At 41.5% G+C, this 20,849-nt stretch overlaps 1 protein-coding gene across 1 annotated transcript in view; it reads right to left on the reverse strand.

Moving 5' to 3' along the window:
- LOC146860915 (mucin-5B-like) overlaps positions 1–20,849 on the reverse strand; it is a 189,786-nt gene that overhangs the window by 78,538 nt on the left and 90,399 nt on the right. The window contains 3 exon segments of the mRNA XM_085646182.1: positions 514–542; positions 1,105–1,360; positions 9,732–9,858. Coding sequence (XP_085502308.1) covers positions 514–542; positions 1,105–1,360; positions 9,732–9,858 — 412 coding nt within the window.

Genomic DNA, 20,849 nt, shown 5'->3' on the forward strand with positions numbered 1-20,849 from the left:
GATGTGCTTACTCAAGAAGACTGTTAGGCTTGCTCAAGAGAAACACAAATGCTGCTATGACAAAATGCCTGTAAAAGTAAATGCAGGGGACATAGTTCAAATAAAAACTGCTGTTCATGTTAAAAAAGGGAGAAGTAAGTTCCGTGATCCAATGAGGTGAGGAGTGAGTATGAGTGTGATTGTCAAAGTGAGTCTGTCCCTGCTTATAGTCTCAACAGCTATGGGGTCTCAGATATGATCAGGCTGATCAACACGCAAGGAGTGCTCAAGATGTTACAGAAGAGGACTCTCAGAGACCTTTGTTACGCAAAACTTCACAATGCTTTGTTAGGCCAAGCAGGTTTCCTACCTGAATGCAACCTGCGTTTCTGATACTTACGTTTTCTAGTGGTAATGATTTTAATTGTTTCTATTATTTAATAAGAAGTACAACTTGCAAAAACAAATGATAAATTAAACTTCAATGCTCCATATTGAAAGGAAAGGAATTACCTGGTGAACTTTTCTCAAAACTGCAAGTAATCTTCCCCAGTGAACAGGTGCTAGAAAAAAAATCAGGATTAGAAATGTGGTTTTTCTCCCTCCTGTAGCCAGTTTCTGTGGCCTTATGTAGCACGAGATTTGCTAGATACACAATGGATTTCAGCACTGTTAAATATAATGCCTGGAGTGCCATGTCACCCTGGCAAATGAGGTAATGAAATCTGTAACAGCATTGTTCACAGCATTCACTCTTTCTATTTCTCACTCAAGTGCTCTGAGGCTGCCATATGGTGGCATTTAGTGCTTCACAAAAACACAAAATAAAATGAAACATAAATGAAATATTGTCTGTTTCAATGTACTTCATTCTTTTTCGAAAGCTGCTGGGAAAGATATTGGCCATGGGTATGAAACTGCATTTTAACCTGGGCAAAGACTTGGTACAGGCAACCATTTTGACCTATGTACTTTCTGGCCATGAACATACATAACATGGTGTGTGTCCTTTGTGGTTATGATAAATACAAATTTATATACCCCATATTAAACTTTAGATAATTTAAAATTAAAGCGTATCTCTCACTCCTATCATTACCCCAGACATATTCCGAATTATCTTACCAAGAAGCACCATTTTCAAAAGTAGTAGTCTTTGGTTGAATGATACCGTTCTTGGTGTAACAAGGGCACTTGATTGGGGGCACACATGTTCCATGTTCATTCAGGTACGTTCCTTTCTTACAGATACAGCCATCCAATGGCACAAAGGAAATGCTGCATTCATCCCAGGGCTCAGACAGGGAACGGCAACTTGGCTGGCAAGTGTTGATATAGTCAATGTAAACCATGGATTCAGGGCAAACTGGTATCATGTCACCTGTACATTGAAGCAGAAGATGATTAACATAGGACTCAAGTCAAATCTTTATTTCTTAAATCTGAAATTGATCTACTTCTACTGAGGACATTGGAAACTCTTTGCAAGTCTCATTTAAGTAGTGTTCTAACACACCTTATAAAATAAAATATGACAAATGGTAGTTCCAGAAAACATATTATATTTCATACTTTTTTCTTTTAAAAATATTATGAATTCGAATGAGAATACAACTTCGGAAATAAAGGTTACATTTTCATTTTTCAAAGCCAGAAATGTCAAAAATATTTTGACTTTCATTCTTAGTATACTGGACATTAAGGCCTGCTCCAGTGTTACACACCCTCACCTTTTGGGTCTGACCTACAAGGGAGCAAGCCTTCTATTGCTAATAGAGCCCACTAGGTGGGCTACAAGTATACCAGAACATTCTGCCCCATGCAAGCAAAATGCCCTAATTAAAAACACCTTCTTGGAGACACTATAGTTTAAAACGCCTCCCATGTCTCTGAAGCTACAAAGCTTTTCAGGGCAACTGTGTATGTTTTAGAGTTGGGCTATAAGTATACCAGAACATTCTGCCCCATGCAAGCAAAATGCCCTAATTAAAAACACCTTCTTGGAGACACTATAGTTTAAAATGCCTCCCATGTCTCTGAAGCTACAAAGCTTTTCAGGGCAACTGTGTATGTTTAACAGTTGGGCTATAAGTATACCAGAACATTCTGCCCCATGCAAGCAAAATGCCCTAATTAAAAACACCTTCTTGGAGACACTATAGTTTAAAATGCCTCCCATGTCTCTGAAGCTACAAAGCTTTTCAGGACAACTGTGTATGTTTAACAGTTAATTACTACACACATCACACATCATTACATCAGTTAAGTGTTAAACATGGACAGTGAGAACTGTGAAAATTGGCAGCAGGCAGTCCAAGATTTTCTCATGACTCTGACAAGCTGCATTTCTAGATTTGGTAGAGCCAAAGAAGTTACAAGTTGAGGAGAAGTCCCTACTCTCCCTATTTTAGACTCCAGTGACACTCCATTAGTATGGCGGGCGGATCACCACTGCCCAAACGGCGGTGGCGATCCGCCCGCCATAAATCGCCGCCCGCATATAAATTACCCCCTGCCATATCAGTATGGCAGGGGGTACCGTGGCGGACGGGAAGACCGTCTGCCACTTTTCCGCCCGGTCAACGAGTCGACTGGGTGGAAATGGCTTGAATATGGTGGTGGTGTCTGCTAGACACCGCCATCCATAATTTTATGCAGGCGGTAAGCATCCTTTCCGTGGCGGCAACGGCATGCGGAGTTCGAAGTTGGGGTCCCCAGGATGTTGGGGGGGTGGTGGGGCATAACCCCCCTGCATTTGCATGCACAACATGGCAGTCACCGCGCGTGCCTGCCACGTTGTGCATGCAAATGCACAACATGCATTTTTGACATTGCGGCGGGTGCTGCTGAAAGCACCGCCCACCGCAATGTTAAAAATGTGGGATGCGCCCACCAGTGTGGCGGGCGCATCCTAATTTCACATGCGGGACCTCCGCAAGCATAGGGGGCGGTCCCATTTCCCGGGGCTATGGCGGGCAGACAAAGTCCACCCGCCATGCTAATCAGCATCAAAGTGTTGCAGGAGGGGGAAGGCTCCTGGTGTGACCACAGCCTCTATCCCTCTAATTCCCCTGTGCACTTCACATATCCTGGAGTAGCAGGGAAGCAGGAGAGGCAGAGGCTGCACATTAGGACATTGGAAAGTTGGCAGATCTGGCCCTACACCAGCATCTATAGCACACTGCTGTCTTCAACAGAGCTGTCAACATAAATACGTTTATAGTTTTCTGCATTTGATTTACGTAGAGGTAGCTGTAAGATAATGGACCTGTCTTGAAAAGCATTGGTTAGCTTTCTCATGTGACTAAGCCGAAGACCATTATTGTGTTGTTAGCCCAAGTGTTAAATCTAATGCCCTCAAATGGACAAGTCCATCATGTGGGACCATGCCTTTATTGTGGCTCACAAGAAGTGTACCTGTTAAAGCTGGGAAGGAGAGACTAGCTCCATCCCTAGTAGGATACCCCAGCCATCTTAGAAAGTAGGAATTAAGGGAATTGAGCTGGGAGATCTGACATGGCTGAACCCACCTCTCATAACACTACAGAAAAAAGTGGATGTAGACTACTTGACATAAACTATACGACTAGCAGATATATTTTAGATTTGGCAATTAAACAGTTTTAAACTGTAAAAACATTTTAAACATTTATGGACACGGTAGACTCAGTATACATGCTTCTGAGTAAGGAGATTTCCATGCCCCCAGTTAAAAACAGAGATGTTCCTGCCTCTCCTAGGTCCTTGATGTATTGAAGATTTATTATCAGGACAGGACCTGCAATGTCTCCAATAATAGCTGTGGCCCAATAGAGACTACAGTCTACTTCTTTGTTTTGTTTGTGTGTGGCATGGGAAACAAACACAAGGAGTCCTACATCTTGATTAAAGACGTACCTTCATGAAGCTAGTCCATTTTGAGTTTCAAGTAAAGTTTTTATTTATGCTATGGAACTCCGAGGAGGTCCACATAAAATCTTATAATGTGTATATGTGCAAATATACAAATAAAAGAGAATAACGAAAGTGAAACTTTAGGTTCAAAGAAACATAAATGATACTACAATAGTGGGCGCTGCAAATGCATTAGATGTTCAATATTTTAAAATTGTGTATTTAACAATATCCTGATATACAGGGTAGTGCACTCAATAGTCCATAAAATGTCTATAGTGTCGCCAGTGCAATCTATGTCGACATTATGAGATGAATACAGTATATAAGATACAATGGCAGCAACAAAAAAATATAGAGGGATAAGAACAATATATTGCACTTAAAAGTACATAAAATAGCTATTGTGCCTCTAGTGCAAAATAAGCAAACACTATATAATAGAGCCATTATATAAAATACATTAGCATCAACAAGAGCAGAAAAGACTAAAAGGCAGGATTCCAGCTGTAGAATCATTAGGAACCACAATCATGTTCAGGCTAGAACATCATTAATACATCATTAAAAAGCACATAAAGAAGCTAAATATTCTATAACAAAACATTTCATTAGGATGTACATAAAGTGACTGTAAGATTGTTTGGGCTGAAAGGATTGACAGCTGCTGACATATGAGCCTCAATCAATTCCGTCGATGTAATAAGAGAGAAGGCAGACGAATAAAACATAGTTAAGATCTTGGGGGCTATTTTCAAAAAAATGATAAATCACAGTCGAGCCATATCATTTAGCCACAGAAGGGGTTTAACCGAAGCAGACCCTGCCTCAAGAGAATCCAAAAACATCTCAAACCATGCTGCAAATTCCAAAGAATATAAGGCTGTGCTTTATTTATCAGGCACACATTCTATAACAGAATGAAAATCCCATTTTTTGAGACAGACATCCCTATCCAGGCAAAAACTCAAGGACCATGTGGCTTGTTTAAGCTAGTTTTTAGTTTTTGCAATGTCAAAGTGAAAATTCCAGATGGATCTAACTGCAGTAATTCTACCGCTATTACTTACACAATTTCTATAAATTAGAGATTACACTTTTAGGCCTTTCAAAATTTCTGTCCTAATATAGGAGCTTAATGAGCCTTAGTCACTCTTCACAAGGCCCAAACTATCACCCCTGCAAGACCCTCGACAAAGGCACTTCAAAGCCCGAATTTCTACCTTAAAGATGTAAAAAGAAAATGCTGAATCAACTGAAACAAGGTTTCTAAGGACTTGGCCTTCCATTACGTTACAAAAGCCCCATTTAGGAACATCAATTAATTCAGTTCCAAACAGAGAGGTTTGGATCTTAGCACGAAAAACCTCTAATAGTAAGGAAAAATGCCTTCTCCAGGTAGCCTTGTAAAAAGCACCCAAGCATATAGCCTGAGAATTAGCTTTAATAACATTAATTTCTATGTGAACCTTTTCACTTAAGTTTCCTGGCATTATTAGAAGGTATATGACTTCACATTCTCTAACTTTTGATCTCCTAAGGACCATGTAAGATTGCAATATTTCCGCTTTTTCCTCCTATAAAAACTCATAATGCTACTTTTAGATCCTTTAATCTTTAAATAGTGGGCATCAGCAAATAGTTTTACTGTCTGCAGACGCTTATTGAATTCTTTCAGGGTGAGATCAAAATTTTATATATCATCTGCATATAAAAAATCATCTGCATATAATGAACACACAATAGACTTTCCCCCATTTAATGGGGCAGTACCCTCCCTCTGGGCCAAATAATTAAGAAGGTCCATAATATATAGACCTTATATAAGGAGAAAACATGAGGGGCAAGCAGGAACCCTTGCTTTAACTTCATTAGGGTAGGAATGGCTTGTGATAGACCCCTATCCCCACCCAATAGGACTCTACACCAGGTTTCGGAATGGAGGGAAAGAACTAAATCTAAAAGGGTACCCGGCATACCCAATCTTAAACGCTTTTTCATAGCAAAGGATGATCAACTGTTAAATGCTGTGGAGAAGTCTTTAAAACTACATATACTACTCTCCCTCTTGTTAAAACATATTTTTCATTTATTTCCTGCAGGGAGGACATATTATCAATTGTTCCATTCTTATTTCTAAACCCTATTTGTTCCATAGGATTAATTTGATGCTCCTTCGCCCAGTTATTAATCTGTGTTAGTGAGCATGTAGCAAAATCTTTACCCACAGCATCGAAAAGGGCAATCTGCTGATAATTGTCTAGTAAACTATGGTCCCCTTTTTTTTAAATGTGGAACTATAACACTCCCTGTCCATCCAGGGGGGATTTGTTTTGTTACATAGTAGCTTTTAAAAATTCAGCAAAGGCTTTTGCTCTAAAGTGAGCTGTTTTGGTTTATTATAGAAATAGGGACTTCATCAGGTCCCATCGTGGTCGAAGAATGCATTTCTCTGATAGCAATCTATATCTCAGAAGGAGAACCATACACATTGGAACCCGATTCTACTGAGGGTTTGCTTGCATCTCCCAGATTTGCTGCATATAGGCACCGAATTAGGTTTAGCCATCGTGATTCTTTTAAAGCTAAGGGGGAAGATCTAGTGCGTATTCCACAACCCTCAATGAATAGTGACCAAAAGTTCCTTGTCTGGACTCTTACTGCTGCTTCACTAAATTTAGTCCAGAGCCTGCCGCTCTCCTCTCTCTTCAGACAGGCCTTCAGTTGATTCCTCCTCCTTTTTAACAGCACCACCCTAGTGTCCCTTTCGAGGTCAAAATTCAAATATTGTTCCCTCACTATGGCGTTTACTTCCCTTTTTAACTTGAGTATGGGGTGAGGAATCCCCTTTAGCCTCCTCACAGGGTTCTTTTGATTAATAACATTAACTAACTGCTTCATGAAGATCTTGAAGCCTTCAATATCATTTCCTACCCAAGATATCTCTGAGACCAAAATTGCCCAATGCTCCCACTGAGTTCTCCCCATTTGTTTATCAAACCTGGTAATGTCCCCATCAGGATTCCAAGAACAAATGTGAATCGTGTTAAAATTCACTAAAATAATTGAAAGGATTATGGCACTTACGTCAAGGGTCTAAGACTTTATTGCCCAATGAGTGAAAGGAAGTACATCCTACCACCTCATAGTACAGTATTGATGCTCCGGCTAGAGCTTCATGAGTAAATGCTGCAGGGCACGCCGAAGGAAGTCACCCATTCGCTATAAAACAATCAACTTTTTTCAACTGAGCAAATAATATTTTCCCTCTCTAATTAGTTCTTACTGTGGGAGGAAAGATAATTGTTCTAATGCAAAATTAGAATTTTTGATTTAATAGAATTACGTGTGGGGCAAACTCCTTATAAGAGACTTTTTCTTACATAAGCAACAACTTCTCCTATTAACATACTACAATCAACTTTTTTCAACTGAGCCAAAAATATTTTCCTTCTGTTATTAGTTCTTACTTTGGGAGGAAAAAAAGCTAGGGGTATCCACAGTGCCTCATCTTTTTCTACCTCTCGTAATTGTTCTAATGCAAAATTTGAATTTTTGCAATTTAAAGCCCTTGTGAGAATTACATGTAGAGGAACCTCCTTATAAGAGACTTTTTGATATAAGAAAAAACTTCTATTAACATATCATATGAGACATCTAGAGGAATATAAGCTTTAATGATAATGGAGGGGAGTTTTTTCTCTCTTTTGGGGTTAAACAGGGTTACAGCCATAAATCCATTACTTGGGTCTTTCTAGCACTCATAGATCCACTGCATTCTATTTGACAGCAAACATGCTACCCCCCTCACATGCCATTTCATTGAAGGTGTTCTGCTTTACAATCAAAGGTAATGAAATCATCACATACCAAATACACTATGAACCATGTCTCCGGGGGACAGACTACATCAGACCCTAATGTGCTCAAATACTGTTACTTTTACCTTCTGTCTTCCTATTGCTATTTTTTTGCAATTTCTTATACTTTTGTTCCTCCTCTGTTTTGTGCCCATGGCCTATGTTTCTTGTACTCACCTAACTTGTTTAGCTCATTGGCAATATATATTTTAGATTCATATCAATCAAATGTAGTACTTTCTGAGCCTCGTTTTAAGACTGTTTAGAGATTTTTTCTTTGTGCCCTATGATTTTATCTCGCTGTTAATATTTATATTTTCCAAAATAAAGATGTTCATTAAATACTGCTTTATCTCTGTCTGTCTCATACACTAACATCAAAGTTCAAAAGTATTTTTTTTTTAAAGTTGTGATTGCATTGGTAGTACTGAGTGACAATATAACTTGTAGGATTCATTTTATCAGCCAGTAAAGTTTATAGATGACATCATGAAAACGTTATATTTATTGGCTTATTTTGTGAAAGTTGTCCGGTTTTTGAATGATCATGATCTGTTTAATCATCTTTCAGGTTGTCACAAGAGGAACTAAAACCAAGTAGTCATTACTACCTCATCTCAAACAACTGTCAATATGTAAAATGGGCTAGTTTAGAAGTGGAAAAGATAATGCTTGTTTTGAAATGTTCCATATTTAATGAGCTTAAGCAGGTTTTAGAACCAAAAATGAATCTCCATAATGTAGTTTGAGCCTTTACATCTCCATAATGGTGAAAATTATTCAAAACATAACAATTTTAACATTGCATTACAAAATACCTAGAGGAGGCTTGGGTGCCTGCTTGTGGAGTGCAAAATAGAGAAAAAGAAATCTCCAGAGGGAATCAAAATCCACATTTATGGAGTAAAAACGCAGAGACCAAATAAAAATGCAGACTTTAGACCTGGACTGACCACAGGGGTCAATCTGAAAAACCTAGTTGGCTGTGGAGGCTGAGAGATCATCAGACCATCCAGCCTTGTCAGCAGCTACGTGGGGCAGCATGAATGCACTCTTCTTATTTGCACCTACACGATTTCCTCCAGGAGGGAAATAATGCTCCTTGGTATTATCCCAAAACTTAAACATTTGGAATATATTTTGAGATTCTTTTTATAACTTCTTACAAAATCTATGTTTTTTTGTCAAAAGAGTTGGAAAAGTACTGTAAAATAAATCCCTTTGCTCCATGATTTAATACACGTTATTAAGTTTGAAAACACCTTCCTCCCTAAATAATTCCTTGGAGATGGTCAGATTTTCTCACCTGGTGCAGCATGGGGCTGGCAATAAACATTTCCCTGACCTTTCTTCATCTGCCAATATAGCTCTACTCTTCTCTGTGGTGCTCAGACACTGCTGCTCTCTAAATATCTATGTCTCTGAAAGTGTACATCAGCATTAGAAATGTCACTGCAAGATTTAATAATCCAAATGGGATGTTTATTGTACTGCCTTTTTAAGAAGGCTCTGTATGAAGGACATTTTGGAGCTTTGATGTTCTCTTACAAGGCAAATTCTTGTCATAAGTTTGTAACTACACATGGGCACTGTAACGTTGTAGAGTTAATAGTTGTTGAAGATTGTGCAGACTAAGGAAAGCAGAAGAGCTTGTAAATCAAAGAAAAATGTATGCAATCTTGGCACTTCAAAACACAGATAATGAACTTGTACATTAAATACAGAATAAAAAGCTGCAATGCTAATACATTTTCAGGCATAACATTTAGTATTTAGATCTAGATCCGATAATTTGGGTAATAACTATCCAAAGCCATAAGTCTCTCAGTAATTCTGCAAGATTTTTCTACCAGTAAATATTTCTGGAATCATTGCAGATAATTACCGGGTCATGTGCAATATCACCAGAATCGCTGTCAATTTTACTACTGAATCTCTTTAATAATGTGGACTCTAAATAGTAAAAGTAGAAACCTCTGCTTCTGTTACTGTACTTACTGCAGATAACACTCCTCCAATTTTTCAAATAGACCTCTTTGATGGCACACTTCCGGACATAAGCCTCGATTGTCGCACACAAGCAAACTTCAGAATTCTTGCAGGAGCAAGTGTCAATCATACAGAGCTGATAAAAGACAAGACAGAGGGAAAATAATTAGCATGGTTGGTAGATTCCTCATTAAGAAACAGCGCACAAATATAGGAGACACAGAAAGAAAGTGGTTCCATAGCCACACCACAAATAGTTTGTTCATAGGAATGCATAGGCCTGTGGTGCTTACTGGAGGTACCTGGTTGGCTAGTTGGCCACCAGGGGCACTCAGGATTGAAGGGGAATTAATTCCCCAACTTAAAACGAGCCACAGGGCCTGTTTGCACACATGTCACATCAGGCCCCGCCCCCTCCCTTCACCACTGTGGAAACGCACCCCGTGGCGCATTTTAAGTTGGGGGATTAAGTCCCCTTCAATCTTGAGGGTCTCCGGGGGCCAATTAGCCCACCAGGTACCTCCAATAAGTGCAACAGAGCTGCGTTGCAGAGAGGTGTAAAAAGAGGTGTGGCCTCAGACCACCTCTCTGCAACGCAGCCCTGTGGTGCTAACTGGAGGTACCTGGTGGGCTAGTTTGCCCCCAGGGACCCTCAGGATTGTAGGGGAATTAATTCCCCAACTTAAACACAGGGTGCGTTTGCATAGTGTTGCTGGAGGGGGCAGGGCCTCCGGTGCATGCTGGCTTTTTTTTTTTTGGGAGGGGGGCTATGTAGCCCCTCTTCCTTTCCTTTTATTTGGGCCCTGGGGACCCCATCCCCCAGGGCCTAACCCCTAATTGGTTTAGTTCATTTTTTTTAAAAGGGAAGGGGGCCCCCTCCCGAAGCCATTTCCGCCCCAGGGACCCCATCCCCCGGGGCATGGCCACTATATATATTTTTTTAAAATATTTTTTCGAAGGAGGGGGGCTGCGTGACCCCCCTCATGAGGCTTCTGTTAGCCCCGGGGATCCCATCCCCTGGGGCTTTGCCTCGTTTTTGGGGTTTTTTTTTACTGGGGAGGGGGGCCCCGTCCCCCTCCCAGGCCACTTCTGGCCCCGGGAACTCCATCCCCCGGGGCCGGCCCTCTCCTTTGGGGACTGTGGGGGGAGCCCCAATGCCCCCACAATCCCAGCCGGCTCCTCGCCTCCTGCGGGAGCCGGCGTTGCTTTTACACATGGAGAGCTGCTAACATGTAGCTCCCCGTGTGGAAAAGCAATCTGCTTTGCTTCAATGACGCGAGATCAGGTTTACCTGCTCTTGCTTCAATGAAGCAAAGCAGTTTGCAATGACAGGGTGGGAGCCGCATGGCTCCCGCCCTGTCATTGCAAACAGCAATGTCCCGGGGGTGAGCAGCCCGGGACACTGCAGGAGCCGGCCCTGGGGGGTGGCGGTCCCCAGGGCCATGCACGGGCTACAGGACGGGGGCAGCATGGCCCCCCTCCCTTCAATTGCAAAGCCCTGGGGAGGTGGTGGTCCCCGGGGCTCAGAGGTCCGTAACGGATCCCCCAATTAGTATTTTAGTGCCCCGGGGAGGTGGCGGTCCCCGGGGCGTGTGAGGGGGCTCGAGCCCCCCCACACAGGTATAATTTTTATTAAAAAAACAAGCCCCGGTGGGGTGGCGGTCCCCAGGGCTGCGGGGGGGGCATGTGCCCCCCGCTAATAATGAATGAAAGCCCCGGGGGGTGGCAGTCCCCTTAGAGGCCCCCCCACAGATTAACAAGTATTGGCATAGCCAATAGGTCTCACCTTTGGGGCCTTATAAGTGTTTAGCCAGAGCTATTGACTTTGCCAATGTCTTTAAGCTGTGCTGTAGAGAAGTGTGGCTGCTGTGCAGCTTGCTGAAAAGTTTTAATAACAAGCATTGTCATAGCCAATAGGTCTCGCCTTTGGGACCATATAAGGGTTTAGCCATGCAACAGTTGATGTTGTTGCACCAAGGATATTGTGCTGGATAACTAAACACTTATAAGATCCCAAAGTTGAGACCTATTGGTATGCCAATGCTTGTTCTTAACTGGTGTGGTGTCCATTTGTAGTGTTTTCACTATGTTACTGTGTGTGTTTTGTACAAATGCTTGACACATTGCCTCTGAGATAGAAGTCGAACCTAACAAGTAGTTACACCTCCTGGAATTGCCCTTACCAATAACCCCATCAAGAAAACAGCCCTACACGTTTACAGCAAATCAGCACATGGCACAGTTGAACTCCCAGAGCTATACACAGTCTTCAAGAGGAGTTATAATGTCACAGAGAGGAGACTCCCACGGGGCTCCTCTAAACTCCTAGCACCCCAGCCACAAGTCAGACTTCAGTTCCACCTTGTGAAAATGAGTGGGTTTCCAAGGGAGTGCGGTGTTATTCTTTCTGTAGATGCCTGGGCCCTCCTGCTCCCTTGCCAGGAGCTTCCTGGCTCCGGGCCTGTGAGGTGAATTAAAATACAAAAATCCAGTGTGGCGCACTGTGTGTGTGTGTTCTACGAAAATATGATTTAACTAAGCAAGGGTCCTCTGGGGCAGTCAGCGCAGTTCTCTTTGGACTACACGGTTCCCTTAGCCTCAAAAATATGCAGCGATTTGATGAAAAGACACCGTCTGAGTTGTGGCCGTCTTATGCTCTTTTGTAATGCGTGCGTCATTGTGGTGTAATAAAATGGTATAGCATGTTACTACGATATTCAAACATAGGATGGCATTTAATATTACAACAGTTGCATGTAGCGGTGTTAGGGGCAGGAGCGTTGCTTGGTCAGTAAGTTTGGGGGAGGGTGAGCTTCAGATTTAACAACATTCCCTGATGACATTTCAAATGAAATCACTGATGAAATCATGCTCATGATAATCTGATGCACCTCCTCACAGCCTCTTATAACCTTTGATACACCCACTCTAAAATACAGACAACCATTTTTTTCGATACCATAGACACACCAATACCAGTTACTACATACCCACTCACTGATTCCTAGGTCTAAACACACATTCACTCATTCACCCATAGTCACTTATACATGCAGTCACTCATCAATACAGCACTATCATATGTACTCATACACCTATGCAGACACTTATTCACCATCACTCATCCATAGAGTTACTCACACACCTAGTCAGTTATGCAAAGAATCAATCACACTCTCATTTACTCACCTATACAGTTATGCACGCACCACCTCACTTATTCATACAGATAGTAACACATACTTAGGCTTTCCTGTTTTCAGTTTCTATTTTTGGTAAATTCTGGTGGTTTTTTTCCATGTTTTCAATACCTTAAAAAAATAGTGCTTATCAGTGGTTACACATTTTCGTGCCATTACAAACAACAGAAATAGTGTTTTTACAGTGTTTATGGAATGTAAGTGCATCTGTATAGACAACGTGTATACAGGGTAGATGAGGTCCAAATACATTCTTAAAAAATCATACATATTATAGTACACCATACAATACTTAATGAGTCTTTGGTCATACACTCTCGCTCTTTCCTTCCCATGTAAATGTATATCTGTGAAAAGGCCCTCTCAACATTGGCACTTGAGATAGGCAACACCGAAACAGCCAGTACAAAATTTGCTAACTCTGGCCAATGGCACAGCTTTCCATGCCAATATTGGAGCACCTGAAGATTGTAATTCTCTAGGACATGTTCTGCAACATATGCGTTGAATTGGGAGCATATGCTCTCAGTTATTGAAGGGGTAAAAATTGACGCAGTACTTTTCAAAGTGTGGGGAAAATTCAGAAGGGACCTGAAACTTGTGCAGAGTACCTCAGTGAGGCTTTGTTAACTTCACATGCCATGGTAGGTGAAGCGACATTTCAATGCATCATTGCAAGCCATTTCCCATAGACTGTAAAATAAAATTTCCTCAATTGCTCCTCAACATTTCTTTGCTTACCTAGTGGCAAGAATTCTAACTTGGAGCATTTTGCAGTGCCAAAGTCACTAAAAGTGTCGCCCAGCCTACTCTCAACGAGATGTTTCATATCTACACCAATTACACTGAACACTTGGTAGACAAAGGCGTTTTCAGACTCTAGTATTTTGATTATGTCCACTACAGCAGTCATGTTTTCCTGTAAAAACCTAAGCATGCTGTAGAGTGTACTTTATTCACATCACTGTCAATATTTGACCAAAGATCATCACTAACCCTGGGCGTAGTTCGCGTAGTAGCGTAACGCGTGGCTACGCAAAGTGCACTTTGCGAGATACGAATAGCGCTACGCGAACTGCGTAGTGCGCTGTTCGCGATGATTGCACAGTGCGGATAAGCATCCGGCACTGTGCAATCATTGAAAACGGCATCCTGCAAAATGCGAGCTGTCGTTTTCTGCCGCTCGAGTAGATTTTTACTCGAGCGGCAGCTTTCTCAACACGGACTGGTAGTTTCTCATCGCGAGCGGTCGCGAGCATACGCGACCACTCGCAATGAGAAACCTGACCTCCCCGCGTTGAGAATCTCGCCGGGAGCTTTATCTTCCACACTCGCGATCAGCAATTTGATGTTGCTGATCGCGAAGGAGGAAAAAGTCTCGCCTGGATGTCATTTTGCTCGCTCATGGTCGCCAACTTGACGTTGAGGACCACGAGCAAGCAAAAAATGCCAACTATGCTACGCTATGCGATTTTTCACTGTGCTACGTGCAATTCACATAGCGCGAAGTAGCACAAACTACGCGAGCGTAGCATAGTTGTACTCTCAGGGTTAATCATCACATTTCTTGCCTTTGGCATCATCACTAAGCAAAGATTCTGTAAAAGGTTGCCACATGGATAATATATCCATAGTACATATGATTTGCATGTTTGTTTTCATGTTTTGAGGTTTGATTTTACTGTACATAAATATTCAGTGGCAAAGCAAGGGTGTTATGGTCCTAATGCATGCTTTGAAGATACACCCCCAAGAAGCAGCACCAACAGTACCAGAGTCTTGCCCCTTGCACCAGTGAAGTAATCACAGCCTCCTACTAAGGCTGCTGTGCAGATGTGGTGCACAATATCAATTAGGAAACTTTGTAGTACCTTAAAATCATAGCTAACATATTGAGGACATAAATATCAATGGATATGTGTATAGATTTTGTTGGACCCGGCCCTTTTTGCAAGGTTATCCTCAAACGCTTTACCTTCTTCCAATTTTTCTGACCTGTTTTTGCTGGTTTTAGGACTCTGGGCACCTTACCACTACTGAACAGTGCTAAAGTCTAAGGGGCCCATTAGGATTGCAGGGACGATCCGCCTGCCATTCACACCTGAATGACCCCTCGCCATATTAGGATGGCTGCGGGGTCCGCGGCGGGCAGGAATACCGTCCGCCGCTTTTCCACCCGTCGTCGAGTCGACAAGGCGGAAAAGGGGCTTGATATGGTGGCGGTGTCTGCAAGACACCGCCATCCATATTAACACACAGGTGGAGATTGGCATTTCCATGACAGCGTTGCCGCCATGGAAAGGCATGCGGTATTCAATGTTGGGGGCCCATAGCGGGCCCCCAGGATGTTGGGGTGTGCACATGGATGGTACCTATGGTACCCCTCTGCATCTGCATGCACAAGGTGGCAGGCACCTCAATGTTGTGCATGCAAATGCACTACAGGCATTTTTTACATTGCGGCGGGTGCTGCTTACGGCACCGCCCGCCGCTATGTACAAAATGCGGGATGGGTCCGCCAGTGTGGTGGGCGCATCTTAATTCGAATGGCGGGCCCGCCACAACAATGGCGGGCAGACTTTTTCCGCCTGCCATCACAATAGACCCCATAGTGTTCCCTGTGTAAACTATATCTGTAATTAGTTAATCCATGATTGGAATATTTGATTTACTAGTAAGTCCCTAGTAGAGTGCATCAGGTGTGTCCAGGGCCTGTAAATAAAATGCTACTAGTTGGCCTGCAACACACGTTGCTCTACCCACATGAGTAGCCATGCAAACATGTCTCAGACCTGCCACTGCAGTGTCTGTGTGGGCAGTTTTGAGCAAAAGAAAATGGTTTCTAGCTCGAACAGATCAAAAGTTACTAAAAACTGTGCAACACATGCTGCACCACAGCAGAAGGTACTTCACTAAGATTGACTGGACACCTTTCAGTTATTTATAGCTGTATTAGGATATGGAGTTGGTACTAATGAAATTAAACCTTTGCGGTGCCGTGACAGTGGTAAAGTATAAAAAAAAAAAAATACTGAAGTAATACTATCACATAATGCACTACATTAAGCCACATAGCTTTCCTTTTCTTGCCACATTACTGAGTCAACACTGCTCCAAAATGTAGGCCTCCCCTGTTGCATAATTTCAGCGGCCCTATATGTACCCCAGCCAGATTGTCACATAGTTCACTTTACAAAATTCTGTCCCCTTGTAGTCAAAGAAAGATCAGTAAACAACGTCTCCACACAATTTGTCAGAAGTCATAGCCTGGTATTTAACCTGTCTTGGAGCATGCAGCAAATCTAACAAGATAAAATCAAAATGTAAATTCATTTTTATTGCTGATTTACCTTCGGAACTCATGCACCTTTAACTACTGGGCCAGGTGCATCGGTCATTTGGGGGAGGGGGCAAAAGATGAATATGGGCCGGCCCTCAAAGACTTCCTGCGTCTACGGCTCTTCACAGTAGGGAGCATGTTGGCCTTTGTAGGAGTTAGATTTAGTTTTCATTCGCCAATGTAAGCAACAGTAGGAGAAGTGTTGGAAATTGGATGGGTTAGATTTACTATTTACACTCCAATCTAAATACCAGTAGAGAAAGTGTTGCACTTTGATGGGTTCGATTTTCTATTTCCACTCTAATCCAAGCAACAGTTGAGAACTTGTTGGGCTTTGTAGGGCTTACATGTACTATTCTGCCACCCACATAAGCAAAATCAGGGAAAGTGTTGGACTGTGGAAGGGTTATATTTTCCATTTCAACTTCAAGATATGCAAAATCAGGGAAAACGTTTGACTTATGAAGGGTTAGATATACTAGTCTTACTCCCTTCTATGCAACAATAGGGAAAGTTTTGTACTTTGGAAGGGCTATATCTACTATTACCAAATCAAACAACAGTAGAGAAGCATCGAGAAAGTGTTAGAGTTTGGATAAGTTAGATTTACTACTCACACTCCATTCTAAGCAACAATAGTGAAAGTGTTGCACATTGGAGGACACTTTCAAGTTCCTTGAATTTAATCCTGTCATCTGCTGGAATCTAGTGGACAGCAGTAACACTTTTATGTAGTCTTGCTTTCAGAGCATGAGAATTGTTATAGCTGCTTAGATCAGAAGTCTTTAGAGTGACAAAGAGTTACTTGGTTAGAACAGAACAAATGAAGTTACAGTTATCTAGGAATGCCAGTACTAGATTTATGGTCAGTGTAAGTCTGTTTGTTAGTGTGAAGGAGTATTCCAGTAAAGGAAAAGTTCCCTGTTTCACAATAAAATTGAGTTGATGGGCACAGATAGTGTGTTCTGAGATAATAACCAAATACTTTAATTTTTAGGAGGTCTATGGAAGTTTTCCAAGGTTGTTAGCCTAGGCACATCTGGGTGAGATTCTTATATAAATAGGATCTTTGTCTGTACCATTCATACACAGGAAGCTCAATTTATTCCAGTTGAATACAAGACTCACACACCACAAAACATTGGTTGGGTTCTCATATCCATGTTCCTAAAGAAGTGAATTTGACCATTTTTGGAGTACATTTAGATGTTTACTTGGTTTGGTTCAAAGAGGTCTGTGAAAAGGGCATACATAGATGTTGAAGAGAATGCTCCAGTTAGAGGATCATAGAGGTTCACCAAAATCTCTCTGTGGCTGAATAGTTTGACTGATCCAATTTAAACCTATTGTTTCTGGAAATGTCTGCCTAGAGTTTGAACATTTCAAGAAGTATTCTTGATGATTTTGTAGACCGTGGAAAGGTGGAGGGGAAACAGGGATTTGTGTTTTATCCTTAGCAGGGAAATGAGAAGTTCTTCTCACATGTTGGCTAGTGTGGTTCAGGGGCAATGCCAGTATACTTGCCAGTATTGTTGGCCAGATTTTTAGGCAAGTGGCTGTTTTTTTAAGGAGATGAGTGATGATGGTGTGATTCAGGGGATGAGTACAGTAGGGAGGGAAAAGTGGATCAGGTCAGTTATGTCCATTTCCACAGGAGATAAACTTTTGATGGGCATGCAGCAACCATTGGTCAGAAGATGTACTGGAGTCTTTCATTTTCAGAGCCAGGTTTAGGACCTCAGTTCCAGGGTTTGGAATGATGAGGATTTGACTTGCAGTTATGAGGTGAAATATAGGAGGTAGTTAGGCACTTCTGAGTCATTTGTGCTCGAATCACAGATTTTGATGATTCGATTGAAGAAAATTAGTTGTTTTTTTGAAACCTTGATAAGCTATTCATGGATTGCTTTGTAAGGTGTTAGGGATAGTAACTTCCCAGTACAATCAGAGATTTTCTCTGTTTGGATTTCTGTCTCTTCCCAGACATGTAGTAGATTCTCCTGTTTCTCTAGCAGATGATTTTGTATTCTTTTGATTAGGATGCCATTGTTGCTGCAGGGTCTGGTGGCATATTTCAGCTCTGTGAGTTCCCTAATATACCACGTGTTGCTGAATTTGATTCTGATCTGGGTTTTATGTGTATTGTAGGAGCTAGAGCACCTCCATCAGCAGTTAGGGAAGGTTAACATTTTCAAGTAGAGCATGATGGTCATTTGTTGAAGGTTGGTTGGATTCAGCACCAGCGAAGGATGACTCGAGATTTCAGTGCCTATAATTTTGAATTTTTTGGTGAGATTTGTTAAGTATTATGTTTGCTTCTAGTGTGTAGTTTGTTCGCTGGGGTTGAGAGGTTGACGGAGGTTGAGAGGTTAATGAAGATGGAGTGGAGCTGAACCTTTGGTTGATCTATCACGTTGCTGAATTCTAGGCTTTGTATAAAAATTAGTTCTTCAAGTGTGCCCTCCTGTGTGCATTGTCTGTGCATGGACAGTTTGAACCCAAAGACAAGCAAGTTATTTATGAGGTTAGAGGCAGGTTTCACATCTCGATTGGTGACCTGCATATTAAAGTTTACTATGATCGGGTAAGCACGTACGTTTCGAGAAAAAAAAAAGACTTCAAAGGAGCTTAAAACTGTGTAACAGTGGCATCTTTACTACTTGAATGCAAAATTAAATTTAGGAAAGACTGAAATGAAACCATCATTGGAAATTTTTAGATCCGATGCATGGCTTCACAATAAGCTATGCACCAGTCCTTGATAACACTTGGACACAGATCCTAGCTAGTTACATAATCACAAGGGTCACTATGTCATGAATGTTCACCCTCAACTAGAGAACATTGTCATATTATGTAACCCAGTGTTATAATGGAAACAATGTAACACATGGTCGATGTCTGGTCCAATCTGATCATCCAGTTCCTGACTGGAGATGCGGTTGGGCTTCCTCGTAATGCTGTAGTGCACTGCTCAAGGTAAAGATACTCAATTGCTGATTTTACTAAAATATATTCTACTGAGCAAAATGCTTGGAAAAGCCAGAGATGAAGATTGAACCAGTGTGTCGAGTACAGGGTCTCATGTATTTAAGGAGCCTACGGCAGCCCCCTCCCAGCATGGATAACAAGAACACAGCTGTCATTATTACTCCAGCTGCAATCAACAGGCCACATGGGATTGAGGAGCTCAATGAAAACTGCTACTACATTCAAGAAGGGCTAGTGTTCAGTGAAATATGTTCTCCAAAGAAAGCACAGCTAGCATTAGTACAGTTGGTGCAGTGGAACTGGTGCCCAAATGGACGACGACCAACTGCAGACTGCTCTCGGCACAAAATACTCCGGTGCTGCTATTATTGCATTGTATTATAACTCTTATATAGTGCTTCCTATCCTATATGGGATCCTGAAGTACATTACTAGATGGCAGACTGCTACACCTTGGGGGACTGTGTGGTTGGCTGAGTGCTGGATTTATTCTGATCCCATGTGGAAGCGTTTTAGTATTGTGTATGAGTGACCAGTAAGTTACTCTTATATTTTCTTGTACTCAGTGCCAAGCAGCTTAATTGAGGATGAGGGAGCATGAGAGACAGAGGAGCAAATTAGAATAAGTCACTTGAATTATGTCGCAGAAAAGACCAAAGTATGAGGGTTGACTAAATTATGCAGCAAAAGACGAATTATGCAGCATTATGTAGCACATTTTGTGATATTACTTCATTATTTTGTCATTTCTCCACTTCTTAACACTGTTTGGGCATGGATTGCAACTCATTAGTACCAGTTTAGCACCCAAATATAGTAATAGGCAATAGAAAAGTGACCAGTCAACACTCGGGAAGGGGCTTCCACTTCACATTTACACGTCATCAAATGTTAATAACTTTTGATCCGTTTGCGCTAGAAACTTTTTTTGTTGTAGTTAAAATCAGCAGATTATGCAGCAGAGATGGATAATGTGCCAAATGCAGCAATTTCATAATCATGACCTGTCCAGACAACATTTTATTCTCTTAAAATACCAAATGTCCCAGTGTCATAAAGGGCTGGCAGAACACAGAGGAAGACACATTTTTATCTGTTGCAGTGCAGAAATTGTAGTAGCCTGTAGCAGAAACTAATTAATTTAGTTAACATAGATAATGTTGTTTTTAAAGATCCGAGTTAGCTTTGTTGGTGCTACACTCTCTGTGTTGTTGAGCGCTGTCAGGGAAGTTATTCATATGGCTTGGCTGATGTAGAATTGTAGTCCTTCTTCTATGTTTGTATCATTTCCCAGTTTTTGGGTTTCAAAATCTGTTAATTTTAACCATTTATTTGCGGGTTTTTTAATAAAGGAGAGTGCCCAGCAACTTGGTTCACAAATAAAAGCACTGGCAAAGTTAAAAGGCTGCAACTGAACACCAAACCTATTGGCATTGCCATTGCTTGTTTATTTTTTTTATTATGGACAGCGGTCCCTCACAAAAAGGATAAGAGTGAAACAGTTAATACGGAAATTGTTTTTACAATTCAAAGAAAACAAAACAATAAATTGGAAACACAAACCCTGCGACAAAATAAGAAAAGAGGGTTTGCATT

The sequence above is a fragment of the Triturus cristatus genome, chromosome 3_1 (assembly GCF_964204655.1).
Source record: "Triturus cristatus chromosome 3_1, aTriCri1.1, whole genome shotgun sequence".
NCBI classification, from domain to species: domain Eukaryota; kingdom Metazoa; phylum Chordata; class Amphibia; order Caudata; family Salamandridae; genus Triturus; species Triturus cristatus.